We start from the raw sequence: 19,545 nt of genomic DNA on the forward strand, positions 1-19,545 counted from the left end.
TGGCGATCAGCATTTTTTTTTTTTGTTTTTATGGCTGTATAAATGACACTAGTGGGGAAGGGGTTACCAGGCAATCAAAGGGTTAACTGTGTTCCCTGGGTGTGCTTTCTGTGGGAGGGTCCTTAAGTGGTTTGGATTCAACTACAATTAAATGCGGGAGACCCAACTGAGTTTCCGGCAAACAGATGCAGACAGGAAGCCTTATACGAAGCTATAAGAAGCCGACAGCTCCCGCAGCCACTTGTGGCCATTTGCATTGAACATATAGAGATTACTTGTAGACGATCAGCCCTGGGCGCAGATTGTTTGCGCCCAGGGCCAGTCATCCACAGGTAAATGCATGTCTGATTTATATGCAAATGGCAGCAAATTGTTTCAGGTTCTTTTAGCCTCTTATTGCTTTATATGAGGCTGCATTCGCATTTAACTATTTGTGAATGCATGCAAAATTGGACCACATTGATTTCAGTAGACTGCTCTACGTGTGACTAAGGCAGCAAAGTAGCTCATGCATCATTTTAAGTTGTTGACCATTGAGTGTTTAACCATGCATTTTGTCGCATTTAGCTTGTTTTGACGGACATTTAACGCACACCCTTTTTTCTACATTTGGGGTGCCATTAACAATGAGCGGCAGCGCAAGCCCAACAGGCATGTTTGCAAGTTTTGTTAAAGATTTTGCACACATGAAAAACTAAAGCTTGAATGCAACCTGGGGCTTCCTGCCTGCAGCTGTTCACAGAAATCCATGCGGAGTCTCACAGGAAAGCTTAGTTGGCCCCAAAAGCAGCATTTTCTTCTGTATTGTTTGTTTTTAGATATAGATACTTTAACGTGTTGCAGCTTAAGGCCTGATACACTGTCATCTGCTAGAGCAGTGGTTCTCAACCTGGGGGTCAAATGACGATTTGCCAGGGTTCATTGAATCCTGGGCTGTTCCTGAAGCCTGCACTGCTCTCCCAGCCTTTTCAAGGCCGTCCAGAAGGGCTGTCCCTGGAGCCGGTGGCCGCCCACTCAGCCTCTTCACAGCCACCTATTCAGTTCACGGCATAGCTGGGGGGCAGAGACTAGAGGTCAGCTGACTGGTGAGGAATGTGAAGTGGGAGGGGCTGAAGGAGACACTATCTCCTGATTTCAGCATAGGTGTCACTGCTGCAAGACACCACAAAGTCGGAGACACAGTGAGCAACACTACCTGTGATTATAGTTGCCATTAAAAGTCCCCACTACAGTTCTCAGATCGGCAGATGACTTTGATCAAGAGCAGAACTCCCACCAGCACTGCCACTGATCTCATCCCCCACCAGCACTGCCACTCATCCCAATTCTCCCTCAGCACTGCCACTCATCCCATTCCTACCAAGGAGTAAGAGAAGGAAATAAAAATAGAGAATGCATTGAAGGGGAAGGAACAAAGAGAATAAGAGAACAAAAAAGACGGGGAGAGAGGGATGGGGAAAAAAACAAGAAATTAAGATAGAGAGGTAAAAAAGGGAAAGAAAGGAGAACAAAGAGTGGTACATCCTAAGCGGAAGGGACTCGGGGAGCGCTAAATATCCGTGGGTTAGGGGCGCAAATTACTTGTCTTGCCTTGGTTGCTGAGAACCCACACTACGAAAATAATTTTACAGTTGGGGGTCTCCACAACTTGAGAAATTTTATCAATGGGTCACGGCACTAGTAAGGTTGAGAACCACTGTGCTAGAGGAAAGGAGAGAATCTGCGTTTTTATATGCATTTTTAGAAGACCTTTCTAAACGTATATGAAATATATGCACATTAATGCAGCTAAATGTTCCTGAACATAACTTAAGCAGGAAAGAACATGCAAAATATAGAGATGTGGGATTATCTTAGAAAATTCACCATCTATAACCGTGTTTCTCAACCTTTTTACCTTGGAAGAACACTTGGGAAATAGTTTGAGATCTTGGGGTACCCCTGAAATATTAGTCACATCTACAGCTCACGGAACATAGGTGTGATCAGTGAGCTGTTGATATACCGTGCATCCGGAAAGTATTCACAGCGCTTCACTTTTTCCACATTTTGTTACGTTACAGACTTATTCCAAAATGGATAGGGTCTGCCTGTCCATTTTTTAGACAGACCCAAACAGTTGTCCCGTTGTCCTCTATGGGGAGGGGGGGATGTCAGTGGATAAGTGTCCGCTTACAACTGATCTGACAAAATCTGCTAAAAACAGACGTATGGCGTTCACCATCTATCCAGCGGGTGGGATCAGATGAAAACTGACAGGCTGTTTGTTTTCATCTGATCTCCCCATAGAAGCGAGTGGGGATCGAACAGGTCAGTCTCTGCAGAGTGAGCAGAGACTGACCTGTCATCCACCTGCTCAGTGGAGCGATTCTCGCTGAGCAAGTGGAGTCAGTCAAAACGGATGCGCCCCATGTGAAAGGGGCCTAAAATTCATTATTTTCCTCAAAATTCTATAAACAATACCCCATAATGACCACGTGAAAGACGTTTTAAATCTTTGCAAATTTATTAAAAAGAAAAAAGTGAGTACATTAGTATTCACAGCCTTTGCCATAACACTCTAAATTGAGCTCAGGTGCATCCTGCATCCACTGATCATCCTTGAGATGTTTCTATAACTTGTTTGGAGTCCACCTGTGGTAAATTCCGTTGATTGGACTTGATTTGGAAAGACACACACCTGTCTATATAAGGTCCCACAGTTAACCAAGCCATGAAGTCCAAGGCATTGTCTGTAGACAGGATTGTAATGTGACATGGATCTCGGGAAGGTTACAGCAACATTTCTGCAGCATTGAAGGAGCACAGTGGCCTCCATCTGTTAATGGAAGAAGTTTGGAACCAACAGGACTCTTCCTAGAGTGGGCCCCCTGGCTAAACTGAGCGATCGGGGGTGAAGGGCCTTAGGTGAAGAAGAACCCGATGGCCATTCTGACAGAGCTCCAGTGTGCACATGACCGCCTGCCTGGAGTTTGCCAACATGCACCTGAAGGACTCTGACCATGAGGAACAAAATTCTCTGTTCTGATGAAACAAAGATTGAACTCTTTGGCTTATATGACAAGTGTCATGTCTGGAGGAAACCAGGCACTGCTCATCACCTAGCCAATACAATCCCTACAGTGAATCATGGTGGCAGCATCTTACTGTGGCGATGTTTTTCAGCGGCAGGAACTGGGAGACTAGTCAGGACCGAGTGAAAGATGAAAGCAGCAATGTACAGAGATATCCTTGATGAAAACCTGCTCCAGAGCGGTCTGAACCTCAGACTGGGGTGAAGGTTCATCTTCCAACAGAACAACAACTCTAAGCACATAGCCAAGATAACAAAGGAGTGGCTATGGGACAACTCTGTGAATGCCCTTGAGTGGCCCAGCCAGACTTGAACTCGATTGAACATCTCTCGAGGGTTCTAAAAGTGGACGTGCATCGACACCCCGCATCCAACTTGATGGAACTTGAGAGGTCATGCAAAGAAGAATGGGAGATACTGCCCAAAAATAGGTATGTTAAGCTTGTAGCGTCCTACCCAAAAAGACTTGAGGCTGTAATTGGTGCCAAAGGTGCTTCAGCAAAGTATTGAGCAAAGGCTGTGAATACTTATGTACATGTGATATAAATTTTTTTTTTTTTTTTTTAAATATATTTACAACTATTTAAAACTTCTTTCACATTGTCGTTATGGGGTATTGTTTGTAGAATTGTGAGGAAAATAATTAATTTAATCCATAAGGCTGTAGCGTAACAAAATGTGGAAAAGTTGAAGCGCTGTGAATACTTTCTGGATGCACTGTAAACATACCTATTTAATGTGGAACCTTGTGCCTGCGTTTTGCTGCATTGATGCTCAGTTCTGGGTCGAAATTGTAATGAGCATAGCAAGTGTGTGTGTGTGGGCGCAGACTGAATAGGTCAGGAAAAAAAATCATGCTCAGTAAGGGGCTGGAAGTTGCCCCATCTCGATCTCAAGTTTGAAATCTCCAAATTGGCATATAAGTTGGACGTCAGTCGTCGCTGGCCAGCCCTCTTCTCTGATGTGCGTGACCAAACTTATTAGGCATCGCCTGGCTAGTGCCGTCGTCTTGCTCGTTGGTGGTTTGCGGCGATGCTGTTTGTTCTATATACCTGTGCTTCTTGGCCATTATTGTGAGTGCACTTTATGCAGTATTACACTGCCCTTTCTCTTTATATTTAATATGTGACTCTTGCGTAGATGCTGGTACCTGAGGACCTGTGGTGATTCTGCTTGCTGGATTGTCATTTCATATGGGCTGTTGATCTTGCAGGTTAGAGGTCAAATATATGCAGTAAGGCATTTGGACACTATTACGGTGTAAATACGCCTGCGTGTGGGCACTTGTTGGAGAGTTAACTGGGCTGTCACTTTAGTTGCATTTTCACCCTTTTAAAGAGACATGCACCTTTATGGACTCGCAGTTTTAATATATATTTGAAAGTTTGTTTTTTTTTGTTACATAGTTACATAGTACATAGTTACATAGAAGGTGAGGTTGAAAAAAGACACAAGTCCATCAAGTCCAACCTATGTGTGTGATTATGTGTCAGTATTACATTGTATATCCCTGTATGTTGCGGTCATTCGGGTGATTATCTAATAGTTTCTTGAAGCTATCAATGCTCCCTGCTGAGACCACCGCCTGTGGAAGGGAATTCCACATCCTTGCCGCTTTTACAGTAAAGAACCCTCTACGTAGTTTAAGGTTAAACCTCTTTTCTTCTAATTTTAATGAGTGGCCACGAGTCTTATTTTAAACTCTCTTCTGCGAAAAAGTTTTATCCCTATTGTGGGGTCACCAGTACAGTATTTGTAAATTGAAATCATATCCCCTCTCAAGCGTCTCTTCTCCAGAGAGAATAAGTTCAGTGCTCGCAACCTTTCCTCATAACTAAGATCCTCCAGACCCTTTATTAGCTTTGTTGCCCTTCTTTGTACTCGCTCCATTTCCAGTACATCCTTCCTGAGAACTGGTGCCCAGAACTGGACAGCATACTCCAGGTGCGGCCGGACCAGAGCCTTGTAGAGCTGGAGAATTATCGTTTTATCTCTGGAATGAATCCCCTTTTTAATGCATGCCAATATTCTGTTTGCTTTGTTAGCAGCAGCTTGGCATTGTATGCCATTGCTGCGCCTGTCATCTACTAGGACCCCCAGGTCCTTTTCCATCCTAGATTCCCCCAGAGGTTCTCCCCCCAGTGTATAGATTGCATTCATATTTTTGCCACCCAAATGCATTATTTTACATTTTTCTACATTGAACCTCATTTGCCATGTAGTCGCCCACCCCATTGATTTGTTCAGGTCTTTTTGCAAGATTTCCACATCCTGCGGAGAAGTTATTGCCCTGCTTAGCTTAGTATCGTCTGCAAATACAGAGATTGAACTGTTTATCCCATCCTCCAGGTCCTTTATGAACAAATTAAATAGGATTGGTCCCAGCACAGAACCCTGGGGAACCCCACTACCCACCCCTGACCATTCTGAGTACTCCCCATTTATCACCACCCTCTAAACTCGCCCTTGTAGCCAGTTTTCAATCCATGTACTCACCCTATGGTCCATGCCAACGGACCTTATTTTGTACAGTAAACGTTTATGGGGAACTGTGTCAAGTGCTTTTGCAAAATCCAGATACACCATGTCTACGGGCCTTCCTTTATCTAGAAGGCAACTCACCTCCTCATAGAAGGTTAATAGATTGGTTTGGCAAGAACGATTCTTCATGAATCCATGCTGATTACTGCTAATGATACCGTTCTTATTAGTAAAATCTTGTATATAGTCCCTTATCATCCCCTCCAAGAGTTTACATACTATTGATGTTAGGCTAACTGGTCTGTAATTCCCAGGGATGTATTTTTGGCCCTTTTTAAATATTGGTGCTACATTGGCTTTTCTCCAATCAGCTGGTACCATTCCAGTCAGTAGACTATCTGTAAAAATTAGGAACAACGGTCTGGCAATCACTTGACTGAGTTCCCTAAGTACCCTCGGATGCAAGCCATCTGGTCCCAGTGATTTATTAATGTTAAGTTTCTCAAGTCTAATTTGAATTCTGTCCTCTGTTAACGATGGAGGTGCTTCCTGTGTTGTGTCATGAGGATAAACACTGCAGTTTTGGTTACTGAAGCCCCCGATTCACTCGTGAAGACTGAGGAGAAGAATAAATTCAATACCTTCGCCATCTCCCCATCCTTTGTAACCAGATGTCCTTCCTCATTCTTTATGGGGCCAATATGGTCTGTCCTCCCTTTTTTACTGTTTACATACTTAAAGAATTTCTTGGGATTTTTTTTTTGCTCTCCTCTGCTATGTATATAGGAAGGGCTGCGCTGCTACTATTAAGTGAGTGTGATCATGATCACTTTGTACGACCACAATTATAACACCCTTATGCTGAAAACAACAATAAAGAAAAAATTATATTGCTAACAAACAATAAAAACTTGGATCTCACAAGTTAAACTATTACAGTTATTCCTTAGGATGTGGACAGTCAAAAGCCAAGTAACATGAGCAAAGTCCATACAAATAAAAATGAATATTCTTGCTGGAAAAATCTTTCACAAAAGAGAGAAAACACCACTCTTCAGACTGTGTGAGGCATGCAAATGTTGTCACCTTGGGGAGCGTGATAAGAAGATTCCTCCACCTCAACCAATCTGCCCCTTACCAGATCACTAGATCTCCTGTCAGAGATCGTACGAGTAAGTGGCTGTATCCCCCAGCCACTGGGTCTCTGTTGGGAATATATCTCCTCAGGCCACCGCTCAGGGGGTCCACTGAATAATGGGTTAACGCTCAGATCCCAAGGATAAATGAAAAAGAAAAAGCTCCATAGCGTAATACAGTTAACATTTATTTAAAAGAAAAGTAGGAAATACACTTACAGTGTGAAAGCTTTAAATTGCGTGTAAAACAATATATGCCGGCCGGCTCGCAGCTGCTGCCCGTAGCTTCCGGGATCAGCGATGTATGGTGCTGACGTCAGCACCATACATCGCTGATCCCGGAAGCTACGGGCAGCAGCTGCGAGCCGGCTGGCATAAGATCCAAGTTTTTATTGTTTGTTAGCAATATAATTTTTTCTTGTTGTTTTCAGCATAAGGGTGTTATAATTGTGGTCGTACAAAGTGATCATGATCACACTCACTTAATAGTAGCAGCGCAGCCTTTCCTATATACAATAATCTAAGTGTGGGTTGTCTCACATTTTTGGTTGCAGCAGCACCAACAAAATTTTTTGTTTTCACAGACGCACATTTAATGTTTGTTGATCTTAGGGATAGCGCAGTATTTTTTTGGTTTGGAATTACTCCTCCGCTATGTGTCTTTCATGTTCTATCTTAGCTGTCCTAATTGCACCCTTACATTTCTTGTAGCATTCTTTATAAAGTCTGAATGCTGAGGATGATCCCTCAACCTTGTATTTTTTGAAGGCCTTCTCCTTTGCTTTTATATGCATTTTTACATTGGAGTTAAGCCATCCAGGATTTTTGTTCGCTCTTTTAAATTTATTAGCCAATGGGATACATTGGCTAATACCCTTATTTAATATGCTCTTAAAGCAAACCCATCTCTCCTCCGTATTCTTTGTTCCTAATATTTTATCCCAATTCATGCCTTTTAGCAAGGTTTGTAGTTTAGGGAAGTTTGCTCTTTTGAAATTCAGTGTCTTTGTATTCCCTTTATGTTTCCTATTTGTGTGATTTATACTGAAACTAATTGACTTGTGATCGCTGTTACCTAAATTGCCCCGTATTTCCACATCCATGATCAGGTCTGTATTGTTGGTAATCAGTAGATCCAGTAATGTTTTATTTCTAGTTGGTGCATCTACCATCTGACCCGTAAAATTGTCCTGCAAGACATTAAGGAACTGGCGAGCCTTAAATGAATGCGCGGTTCCTTCCGCCCAGTCTATGTCTGGATAATTAAAATCCCCCATTATGATAACACTTCCCATCCTTGCTGCTAATCCAATTTGTGATAGGAGATCCGTCTCCACTTCCTCCCTCAGGTTAGGGGGCCTATAGCATACTCCCAGTATTATTTTCCCCTTAGCTTCATCCCTTTGGAGCTCTACCCATAAGGATTCCACCTCCTCTCTAGCTCCCTCAGTGATGTCATGTCTCACATTCACTTGTACATTATTCTTGATATATAGGCATACCCCTCCCCCTTTTTTACCCTCTTTGTCCTTGCGGTATAGGGTATACCCTTGAATGTTTGCCAGCCAATCATGAGAGCTATTGAACCAGGTCTCTGAAATTCCCACAAAATCCAAATCCTCCTCGTTCAACAGTATCTCTAGTTCACCCATCTTGTCCGCCATGCTCCCGGCATTGGTGAACATGCCGCATAGTTTCCCCAGATTCAGAACCTGGGCTTCCAGGGAAACAATGTGCTTACATTTTGCACAGCAGTATTCGCCCTCGATTGGATGATCAAGGAACGCATACATGCCGCAAGATGTACAAAGGGTCGCCTCTCCACACCTGCCGTGCATCGTACCTATTACATTTAGTGAGGATTGGGGATTTTACCCTGTCCAAATTACCTAACGGCTAGCTTCCTGGCACTAATACGCAAGACAAGACACAGGTACTCACAGACCTACGTGCAATCGCAGAACAGTCGCAGACCTACGTGCACTCGCAATACTCAAGTATACAGTACACAAGTACTAACGATCCACACACACACTACTCAGACAACACTCAGGTACCTGAAGGCCTTCCAGTATAGGGTTCAGTCGAACCACCATGGCCGTGGTGTACATAAATCATCAGGGAGGCATGAAAAGTCAGGCTGCTGTGTAAGAAGTGGATCTCGTGCTGTCTTCGGTGAAAATTCCTGTCCCCACCCTGTCTGCCTTACACATTCCCAACATATAAAATTGGCAGGCAGACTTTCCCAGCTATCGACTGACACTGAGGTAGTGGGATTTTCCCTCATTTGTGTTCAAGGGAATATCCATGACTAAGGACCCCTGAGCGTTTGCAGTTAAATACTCTGACGCTGTGGTACCAGAAGACTAGGAATACGACTTCAAAGAAGATTTTCCACAGGACTTTGAAGTCTTAATTTAACTGGTGTGAGGCTAGGTGACTTCATCCTCATACATATGTTGTGGAATGCATCTTGGCATTTCTCAAATCTGGAGTTGACCAGGTCTTGACTTGAGTACAATCAAAAGTAAAATTTTGGCTTTGGCTGGTCTTTTTCAGATCTGTTGCTTTGCTGTTTTTTTTTTTTTTTTTTGTGCACACATTTGTACAAGGGGTTTAGGTGTATTGTTCTACTAGTTAAGACTTTGTGGGACCTCAACTTTGTACTTTCTGTATTGCTGAAATGTCAATTTGACCTGGTCTGGGATATTACTTTAGTTCTTTTGACATGAATGGTTATATTTCTGGTTGATATTGCTCGTAGAGTCTTAGAAATAGCTGTTCTTGCCTGTAAGGAACCATTCATAGTGCTCCCCAGTGACAAGGTGCATTTGCGTCCTCACCCATCTTTATTACCAAACGTGGTCTCTTCATTCCATCTTAAAGCAGACTGCTCTTCGATAAGCAGAAAGCGATGATTAGTCCCCGCCCTGGTCTGCTCCTCCAGTCACTAGTGCACCAGGCTGGGGGTTGGGAGCATCTGACTCAGGCTCTCAGCAGTGTGCTGGGAGGGTGAGCTAGCTGTCCGTCAGATATGTTTGTGGATCCAAACATTTTCAGGATACACTTAGAGACTGGAGTGGCTCTGTGACCCAATAGCAGGCTTTAGCCCGCTGTCGACTGATCCTAGGTCATAGGAATGCAAAAGTGCACTCTTGTAGCCCACCAGAAGTATGGACATACAAGCTTCCAGTCACTGGAAGGTGGCAGCCTAACTCTATTGTAATGGATATGAAGATGTCTTGTGATTGTACTGCACGAAAAGGATTTTTTCAGGTAAACTAAAAACTTTATTTCTTTCTCGAACATCATGGGACACAGATCCTCAGTAATTACTGATGGGTTATATAGGTATCACCAGTGATTGGACACTGGCACACCCTAACCAGGAAGTTCAACCCCCTATATAATCCCTCCCCTTGCAGGGATACCTCCGTTTTTACGCCAGTGTCTTAGGTGATGGAGAACAGTCTGCGGTTCAAGGGGTATGGTCCAAAACCGAGAGGACCTTACCCATCAACATTCTGGAGATCTGTGCGGAATATCTAGCCCTAAAGGCCTGGACTATCAGGCTACAGGGTTGCCCGGTCAGGATCCAGTCCGACAATGCCACAGCTGTGGCTTATGTCAATCATCAGGGAGGCACCAGGAGCCGAGCTGCTCAAAAAGAGGTGAACCAGATCTTAGTCTGGGCAGAGAAGCAGGTGCCATGCATATCGTCAGTTTTCATCCCAGGGATAGAGAACTGGCAGGCGGACTATTTAAGTCGCCAGCAGTTACTTCCAGGGGAATGGTCTCTGCATCCCGACGTCTTTTGGGCCATATGCCAAAGATGGGGGGGGGGGTTCCAGATGTAGATCTCTTTGCATCTCGATTCAACAAAAAGATAGACAGATTTGTGGCAAGGACAAGGGATCCTCTTGCATGCGGGACGGATGCGTTAGTGATTCCGTGGCATCGGTTCTCACTGATTTATGCATTCCCGCCTATTCTGCTACTGCCACGACTTCTTCGCAGGATCAGGCAGGAAAGGAAGTCAGTACTTCTGGTGGCCCCCGCGTGGCCCAGAAGGAAGTGGTATGCGGAAATAGTAAGGATGACGGTGGGTTCCCCGTGGACACTACTGGTACGACCAGACCTGTTATCTCAGGGTCCAGTGTTCCATCCTGTCTTGCAAACGCTAAATTTGACGGTTTGGCTATTGAGACCCACGTTCTGAAGAGTCGTGGGCTTTCAGGTCCTGTGATATCTACCCTAATCAATGCAAGGAAGCCAGCTTCCAGAATGATTTATCATAGAGTCTGGAAAGCTAATGTATCCTGGTGTGAATCCAGAGGTTGGCATCCCAGAAAATAAGTGATAGGTAGAATTCTTGATTTTCTACAATTGGTATTAGAGATGAAACTGGCCTTGAGTACCATCAAGGGCCAGGTCTCGGCCTTATCAGTATTATTCCAATGGCCACTTGCTTCGCATTCTTTGGTCCGAAACTTTATGCAGGGGGTGATGCGTCTTAATCCTCCGGTTAAGGCGCCCCTAAAACCCTGGGACTTGAACTTGGTTCTGTCTGTTTTACAGAAACAGCCCTTTGAACCAATATGTCAGATTCCTTTGGTCTTGCTGACGAGGAAGTTAATCTTTCTGGTAGCCATCTCTTCTGCTAGAAGAGTATCAGAATTAGCAGCTCTTTCCTGTAAAGAGCCTTATTTGATTGTACACAAGGATAGAGTGGTACTGCGCCCTCATCCTAGTTTTTTACCAACGGTGGTTTCAGATTTTCATCTAAACCAAGACATTGTTCTACCTTCCTTTTTTTCCAGATCCCTGTTCTCCGGAAGAAAGATCACTACATTCTTTGGATGTAGTAAGAGCAGTTAAGACCTATCTGGAAGCGACTGCTCAGATTCGCAAAACGGATGTTTTGTTTGTGCTGTCAGAGGGTCCCAGTAGAGGACAGGCAGCATCAAAAGCTACCATTTCTAAATGGATTCGACAATTGATCATTCAAGCTTACGGTTTGAAACAGAAGATTCCTCCGTTTCAGATCAGGGCACATTCCACAAGGGCTATTGGTGCTTCTTGGGCAGTGCATTACCGGGCCTCTATGGCCTCTATGGCTCAAATCTGCAGGTGGATGTGAGAAGGCATGAGGATATCGCCTTTGGGCGTAGTGTGCTGCAGGCAGCGGTACAGGGTCCTCAGGCCTGATTGCACTCTACTTGGTTGTGGTTCCCCCCCCTCAGATAGCATTGCTCTGGGACATCCCATCAGTAATTCATGAGGCTCTGTGTCCCGTGTTGTTCGAGAAAGAAAATAGGATTTTTTAAAACCGCTTACCTGTAAAATCCTTTTCTTTCGATGGACATCAGGGGACACAGAGGTCCCGCCCCTCTTCTAATACACTATATTGCTTGGCTACAAAACTGAGGTATCCCTGCAAGGGGAGGAATTATATAGGGGGTTGAACTTCCTGGTTAGGGTGTGCCAGTGTCCAATCACCAGTGATACCTATATAACCCATCAGTAATTACTGAGGCTCTGTGTCCCGTGATGTCCATCGAAAGAAAAGGATTTTACAGGTAAGCTGTTTTTAAAAAATCCTATTTTTGGCATACATGCTTGCTTTGGGCTTGTTTGGCTAAATATAAGTATGTATGTGTAATACCTGATCGACCTCTGTGGAAGCCGTAAATCGCTGTAGTAGACTGAACTAGTGCAGTGATAGTCACGGTTATCTGAGTGCTGAGCAACACTATAGCTGGGGATCATGCTGTCACCACCTCACCTTGTCCAATCAGACACCGCTTTGCATTCTTTGAGAATAATGCAAGGTGTTCTTTGAATGGTACTGTGCCGAGTGTCATCCTGTGGTTTTTGTGCAGAAGAGCAGCTGCTTGGCATGGCACCTGGAAGACTGCAGCCATCACTGTAGTAGCTCAGGTTATTTACAGCTTCCACAGATGTTGATCAGGTATCGTGCATGTATACTTGTGGCAAGCTGGCCTAATGTAGGTATATACATTCATAACGTATTCAGACCCCCTTCACTTTTTTCAATTGTGTTATGTTGCAGCCTGATGCAATTCTTTAACTATCTCCAGCCCACGCTATAGCCGAAAGACAGCTACAGCGCGGGCTCACGCCGCGCTTCCAACGCTCCCCTGCTGCACGCTTCGGCATGCACCTGTGATCAGGGTAAAAGCACCAATCACAGCGTCTCTTTGCCATATTTCCAGCAGTGTCTAATCACAGGTGATTACGTAAACAGGATTTACCAGTTATCGGCACTCCTTTCCTCCCGCTGACTCAGTGTGAGGAGAGCCCATAACCGCCAAATCTACACAGGGAAAATCTACATTGATTATCAGGGAACTGGTCATCGGTGTCCTGATCAGTGCTGCCCCAACTGTGCCCAACAGTGATGCCTCATCAGCACACATCAGTAAAGGAGAAAATTTACGGTACTTATTTAGAGAATTTTATAACAAACTAAAACTTTTTTTTCACAATTGTCGGTCTATTTTCATTTGTTTAGCAAAAAAATTAACAAGCTCAGCAGTGATTTAAATACCACAAAAAGAAAGCTCAAACTGTCTAATGAAAAAAACACAGCAAAATGGCGGCCGGGCGTTGGTTCAGTTATTGTGACTGGGCGTCATATGACGTTGAGCAGGATAACAGCCACCGCGCGCCCGTGGGGGCGCACATCGCGGCGATCGGTGGTGCGGTGTGTCAGTCTGACACACCGCTACACCGATCTCGGTAAAGAGCCTCCACGTGATCAGCCATGTCCAATCACAGCTGATCACGATGTAAACAGGAAGAGCCTTTGATCGGCTTTTCCTCACCTGCGTCTGACAGAAGCGAGTAGAAGAGCTCTCCTGATGGGGGGGGGGGGGGGGGGTCTGCGCTGATGATCAGCGCAGCCCACCCCCCCACGGATGCCCACACTGGACCACCAGGGAAGCCCCCAGTATGTGGATGGCCAGGTATGTACCCTATGGCCATCCACATATAAAAAATATGCCCAATACATGATAATCAGTGCCCACAAATGGGCACTGACTGGCAACATTATGGATCAGTACAGACAAGTGATGCCCAGCAATGCCACCCTTCAGTGTCCATCAGTGCCCATCCATGTCCATCAGTGCCCACCTATAAGTACCCATCCTTGCCACCCATCAGTGCCGCATACCAGTGCCCAACGGTGCTGCCTTATCCGTGCCCGTCATTGAAGAAGAAAATGTACTTATTTACAAAAATTTTAACGGAAACAAAAACTTTTCTTTTCAAAATTTTTCGGGTTTTTAAAAAAAAAAAAAAATTTTCCCAAAAAATAAAAATCGCAGAGGTGATCAAATACCACCAAAAGAAAGCTCTATTTTGTGGGAACAAAATAATAAAAAATGTTTGGGAACAGTGTTGCATGACCGCACAATTGTCATTCAAATTGCGACAGGGCTGAAAATTGGCTTGGGCAGGAAGGTGTATAAGTGCCTGGTATTGAAGTGGTTAAATTAATTTTTTTTCTCATTAATCCTCACCAAGTACCCTGTAATGACAAAGTGAAAACAGAATTTCAGAAAAGAAGAAACTGAAATCTCACATGTGCCAAAAGTATTCAGACATTTTACTTAGTACTTTGTTGAAGCACCTTTTGATAGCAATTACAGCCTTGAGTCCTTTTTTTTTTTTTTTTTTTGGGTGTGACATGACAAGCCTTGCACACCTAGATTGGGGAATTTTCTGCCATTTTTCTGTGCGAGTATTATGAAATCTCTCAAACGTGAATAAAGACAAACACGTGTAGGAGTAGGTAGGATTAAAACAGCTGACAGTGTTTTTTATATTTATTTTTGTTTCTCATCTTACTGTCCTGGTGACACCCATGGGCCACACTTGTTTTAGGCCCCTTTCACACGGGACGGATCCGTGTTGATCCGCCCCGTGTTTATCCGCTGCTCAGCGGGGATCGCGCCGCTTTCCCCAGCTGAGCCGGCAGATGACAGGGCGGGACCCGCACACTGTGCAGGGACTGCCCTGTCAGATCTCCGCTCTCCCCTATGGGGGATCGGAGGAACACGGACCGTCTGTCCGTGTTCATCCGATCCGCTCTGCAGACGGATAGAAAAATAGGATTTTCTTCCGTCCGCAGAATCGGACGAGAGCGGAGTCGGACAACATCGGGTGTCAGCGGATGTACATCCGCTGACACCCGCTATCCCATAGGGATGCATGTATGTCCGTATTTCATCCGAAAACGGATGGATGAAATACGGACATACGGTCCGCATGTGTGAAAGGGGCCTTAGGGCATCACGGGCAAGATGGTACCGGAGCATCTCCCTCTTATGATCACAAGCAAATAGCACAAATTCTCTTCCTCGCTATATGAAAGCCAAATTTTTTTGTTTTGTAAAATGCAAAAGTTAAAGACCAAAATGATACTTGATACATTTAGGTAGAAATTATAGAATTGGAAAATTAATCCTCCAAGTGCTTGGTGTTTGGCAATTAAGTGTGATAAAGGCGTCCTTTTGAGGATATATAGCTCTTGCATTTTCACAGGTCTGCTGCAAAGCTCCACCAGCTGAAGTTAGGTTTTAAACATAGTAATGTGCAATAAATGTGTTTTTTAATTTTTTTTTTTTATTAGGAAGGAGTGCAATATGCTCTTCCGGTAAAGTAATCATGTGTCTAATTGTCACGTCTCGTGTCTAGAAGTCTGTTTTCGAGACCGATTTATGGTTAACTGTCATTTACTCAAATAGTCAAATGTTCTGTACAAAACATAAGTTTGGGAAGCTAATGATGGGGAATCTGTAAGCACTTGAATCTAATCTCCTGTTTTGTTTTTTTTCAGACTTAAGGAAATCCACTAAGAAGCGCAGTGACTCGCCGCCTGCTGAGCTCCCCAGTCTGCGGCGGAGCACACGACAAAAGACCACGGGCTCCTGTGCTAGCACCAGGTATGCAATGAATCCTAGCCTATTTCCACCGTTTTTGTTGCAGGTGTTCTATATATTCCTGTACTACTTCAAAGTACTCTTTCAAGATACTAACCATAACTTACAAAGCCATGCATAACTTGGGCCCCAGCTACATCACTAACCTGGTCTCAAAATACCAACCAAATCGGTCTCTTTGCTTCTCTCAGGACCTCCTGCACTCTATCTCCCTTGTCACCTCATCCCATACTCGCCTCCAGGACTTCTCCTGAACCTCTCCCATCCTCTGGAATGCTCTACCCTAATCTGTCCGACTATCTCCTACTTTGTCCACTTTCAGACGATCCCTGAAAATGCATCTCTTCAGAGAAGCCTATCTGGCCCCAACCTAAGTAACTGTACATTTATTTTCTCCATCAGCAATCTCACCCCCCCCCCCCCCCAAGTTATTACCTTTTGGCTCTCTGATTCCTACTGTTTTTTAAAGTGTATTGTAGTTGTACTGTCTACCCTGAAGTAGGGCTGGGGAAAAAATTGATTTGAATCTTGAATCGAATTGAGAGGTCAAATCGATTCAAATTTTCAGCAAATCGATTTTTAATTTTTTTTCTCTCACCAGGACCGGCACTGACCACGCCGGTCCTGAGGAGCTGCGGGCAGGAGTTTTTAGGTGAGGCTTCGGCCTAGTCCGCCAGACCGGACGCCGCGGACTAGGCCAAAGCAGCGGCCTTGCCTAAAAACTCCTGCCTGCAGCTCCCCAGGACCGGTGCTGACACCACACCGGTCCTGAGGAGCTGCGAGCAGGAGTTTTTAGGTGAGGCCACGGCTTCGTAAATTATAAACAAATATATACCGCGCTGTCTATAAAAGAAATCAAAAAAAAAAAAAAACCTAAAGCAGCCAGCACAGCAGTGGATATAGTTGCAAAAATGACAAATTGGGTAAAACGTGCAGCGCTTATGTGATCATATAAACCATAACAAATTAATATGAGTACAAAAAAAAGCGTGAATAATAAATGTGCTCAAAAATAATCCAAGCAGTCCTCTATTATGACATGTGATGTCTATAAACAGAGGAACTTGGACGTGTGATGTCCAAAAAAGAAAAAAGTCAGTGACAAGCTTCAATCATGTGTGATAATCCTCAACCACGTGTGGATATAAAATGTAGTGACAGTCTTTAACTTCAAATATGTATTATGTAATAACAGTTGATAGTAGATCCACCACCAAAGACACCAGAAGCTGCTTACCAGAGGGATTGAACTTGGTTGGTCTGGTGTAAACCTAGTGAGTCAATCAAGCTTTGTGGTATAATATACCAAGGGGATCAGATGCTCTATCCAGATGTGACCTCCCGATGGACCTCCGAACAGGTGTAAGGTATGGATGGACTCAGTAGATATAGGCAGTCAGCCCCACCATTAAAAGATAGAGGAAGGCATATAGCGTAACTCTGTATGGAAATTTTAATACACGAAAAGCAAAGGAAATGCACTCACGTGTTTAGCAGTAAAATCAAGCGCTTGTATAAAAGAAGACAGTGGTCTCAGTATATCCTTCCGACGCATTTCAACTTAGAAGTCATCATCTGAGGCCGCGGCCTCGCCTAAAAACTCCTGCCCACAGCTCCTTAGGACCGGCGCGGTGTCCATCAAAAAAAAAACATAATTCGAATAGTGAATCAAGTAATTTTTTTTTTTTTTTTTTGGGGGGGGGGGGAGAAAATCGTCCAGCTCTACCCTCAAGTTGTAAAGTGCTGCGTAAACTGTCAGAGCTATATAAATCCTGTATCATAATAATTATGATTAGCTTGCATTGAAATTCAATATTCATTGAATGGCATCTCAATTGTGTGCTGTCTTCTGCCGCAATTCTGCACCCAATCCAAATTGCCTAGGTGTGAATGCAGCGTTATATATTCCTATCAGCATTATGGTGAACTAAGTTCACAGCATATCTTTGAAAGCACAGAATAACATTGTATATATGTATTGTGTGGCAGCTCTGAATAATGTGTGTGTGGTGTTTTTTTTTTTTTTTTTTTTTTTTTTAAATGCTCAGTTGACACCACCACTGTATAACCAACTAGGTTCTAGCTTCTGCTTACTCCTCAGTACAGTAATAAACAAAAATGTTTGTTTTTCGCCTTTAAAGCAAAATTCTGGGTAGATATAATACTCTCCCCCCCCCTTACTTTTCCCTTAGTCGGCGAGGCTCTGGCCCGACCAAGCGAGCTGCAGCTGAAGCTCGCCGACAGGAGAAGATGGCTGATCCTGATAACCAAGAGGGTGCTAATTCTTCGGCTGCACGTACAGATGATACCACCCAGGGAGCTGCAGGTACAATGTCTAGTGTGTCAGTTCTGTAATGATCTGATGTGTTTTTAAAATATTAACAAGTGAAAAATTGCTACACCCTATATGTGGAGTAATCTGATGCAAGATAATAAGTATAACTAGAGAGCACACTATCAAAATATTTCTCATCAAAATATAATTCTGACATTCCTGTCCTACATGTAAAATAAATTTCTGCTAGAAAACTACTTCAAACCCCCAAACAGTCTCTAATTTTTTTTTTTTTTTTTAAGCAGAGGCTCTAGAGAATAAAATGGTGGGTGTTTGCATGTTTTTATGCTTGGTTAGGTTTTTCCCTGGCTATTTTAGCAGTTACAGCAACTCCCCCCCCCTTTTTTTTTTTCCTTTTTGGGTTAAAAGGTTTTACATAGAAACTGATAATTTTAAGCACCCCTGTCAGTGTTGAATGGTTTGTCTCAACTCTCTAAGGCTATGTTTCGATATGCAGCAAGTTTTCCACACCCCCATTTTCAGTAAGATTTGCAGAGGTGTTTGAAAGGCAGTGAGGAGTAGGTATGATGCTTCCTTACCTCCTGTTTAAACCCCATAAGTGGCACACCAGCACACCGCACCTGCATGCATTGCATGTGGTTGTGGTGTGTTGGTGGCACTTCTGCATTCCCTTGAATGGGTCACAGTTAGCAGTGGTTCTGTCCGCTAAATGTTGAATAGGTCATTAATAAAAAAAAGATATAATCTAATACAGCTCCAATACAGCCAACATGATACTAAACAGAGAGCTTGATCATAGTTTTACATCGCAGCCCACATGAAGCTGTCATTTATAACAGACATTTAAAGGCGGTAGTAAGATGTGGGTGATACAGGTTACAAAGCATCTAAGTAACCGCAATTAAATTTGTGCATAGCATTACATAAGAGATACATTTGCTTTCCGTAAGCAATGCACATGTTCAATTCCTGTAACCTATCTTCTATTGTAGTTGGTAGGCGGAGATCCATTAACAGGAACTGCATTTTTTTAATGTGCCAACAGCAAGTCTATATGAACCCTTACTGCCACTTTTGCCGGACAGCTTGGTCTGGTAAAGCAAGTAGAAAAAAACGGCTGGACCAACAGATGAAAATTAAAGTGGTTTTAAACCTCTGAAATGAAAAATGAACAGTGCATATCCCTCCAAGTAGGCACTTGCCTCAATCCAAAGCACAGAGTGTGATTTGTCTCCCTTGATTCCTCTATCTGCACGACTCACTTCTGACGACACCACAGAATATCTGGAGACGGCCCCATCCATCCCCCCCCCCCCTCTAGTACACAGTGACAGCCTCTGCTGTGCATGTTTCCCTATGCGACTGTATAGTTTGGGAGGGGGGTCCTTTTCCTCTACTCAGGTCTCAGGATACACTCGGCTCTCCTCTCTGTGCTGTGTGATAGCAGATCACTGCCTCCTCCTGGTAGGAAGTTGAGAAATGGCTTTTGATCTGTGTTTTTAGAAGGCTGAAAAGAGGAGGGGCCACAGATAAACAGGTACAACCTATGCAGAGGGATTGGTTTTATTTGTGTATTACCTGAAGCTAGTC

The 19,545-nt window shown here is 43.9% G+C and overlaps 1 protein-coding gene across 1 annotated transcript in view; it reads left to right on the forward strand.

Moving 5' to 3' along the window:
* TRIP12 (thyroid hormone receptor interactor 12) overlaps positions 1–19,545 on the forward strand; it is a gene marked incomplete in the record, with an annotated part of 166,707 nt that overhangs the window by 63,735 nt on the left and 83,427 nt on the right. The window contains 2 exon segments of the mRNA XM_073625659.1: positions 15,557–15,662; positions 17,852–17,985. Of these exon segments, the coding sequence (XP_073481760.1) occupies positions 15,557–15,662; positions 17,852–17,985 (240 nt within the window).

This window comes from Aquarana catesbeiana, linkage group LG04 (genome assembly GCF_042186555.1).
Source record: "Aquarana catesbeiana isolate 2022-GZ linkage group LG04, ASM4218655v1, whole genome shotgun sequence".
NCBI classification, from domain to species: Eukaryota; Metazoa; Chordata; class Amphibia; order Anura; family Ranidae; genus Aquarana; species Aquarana catesbeiana.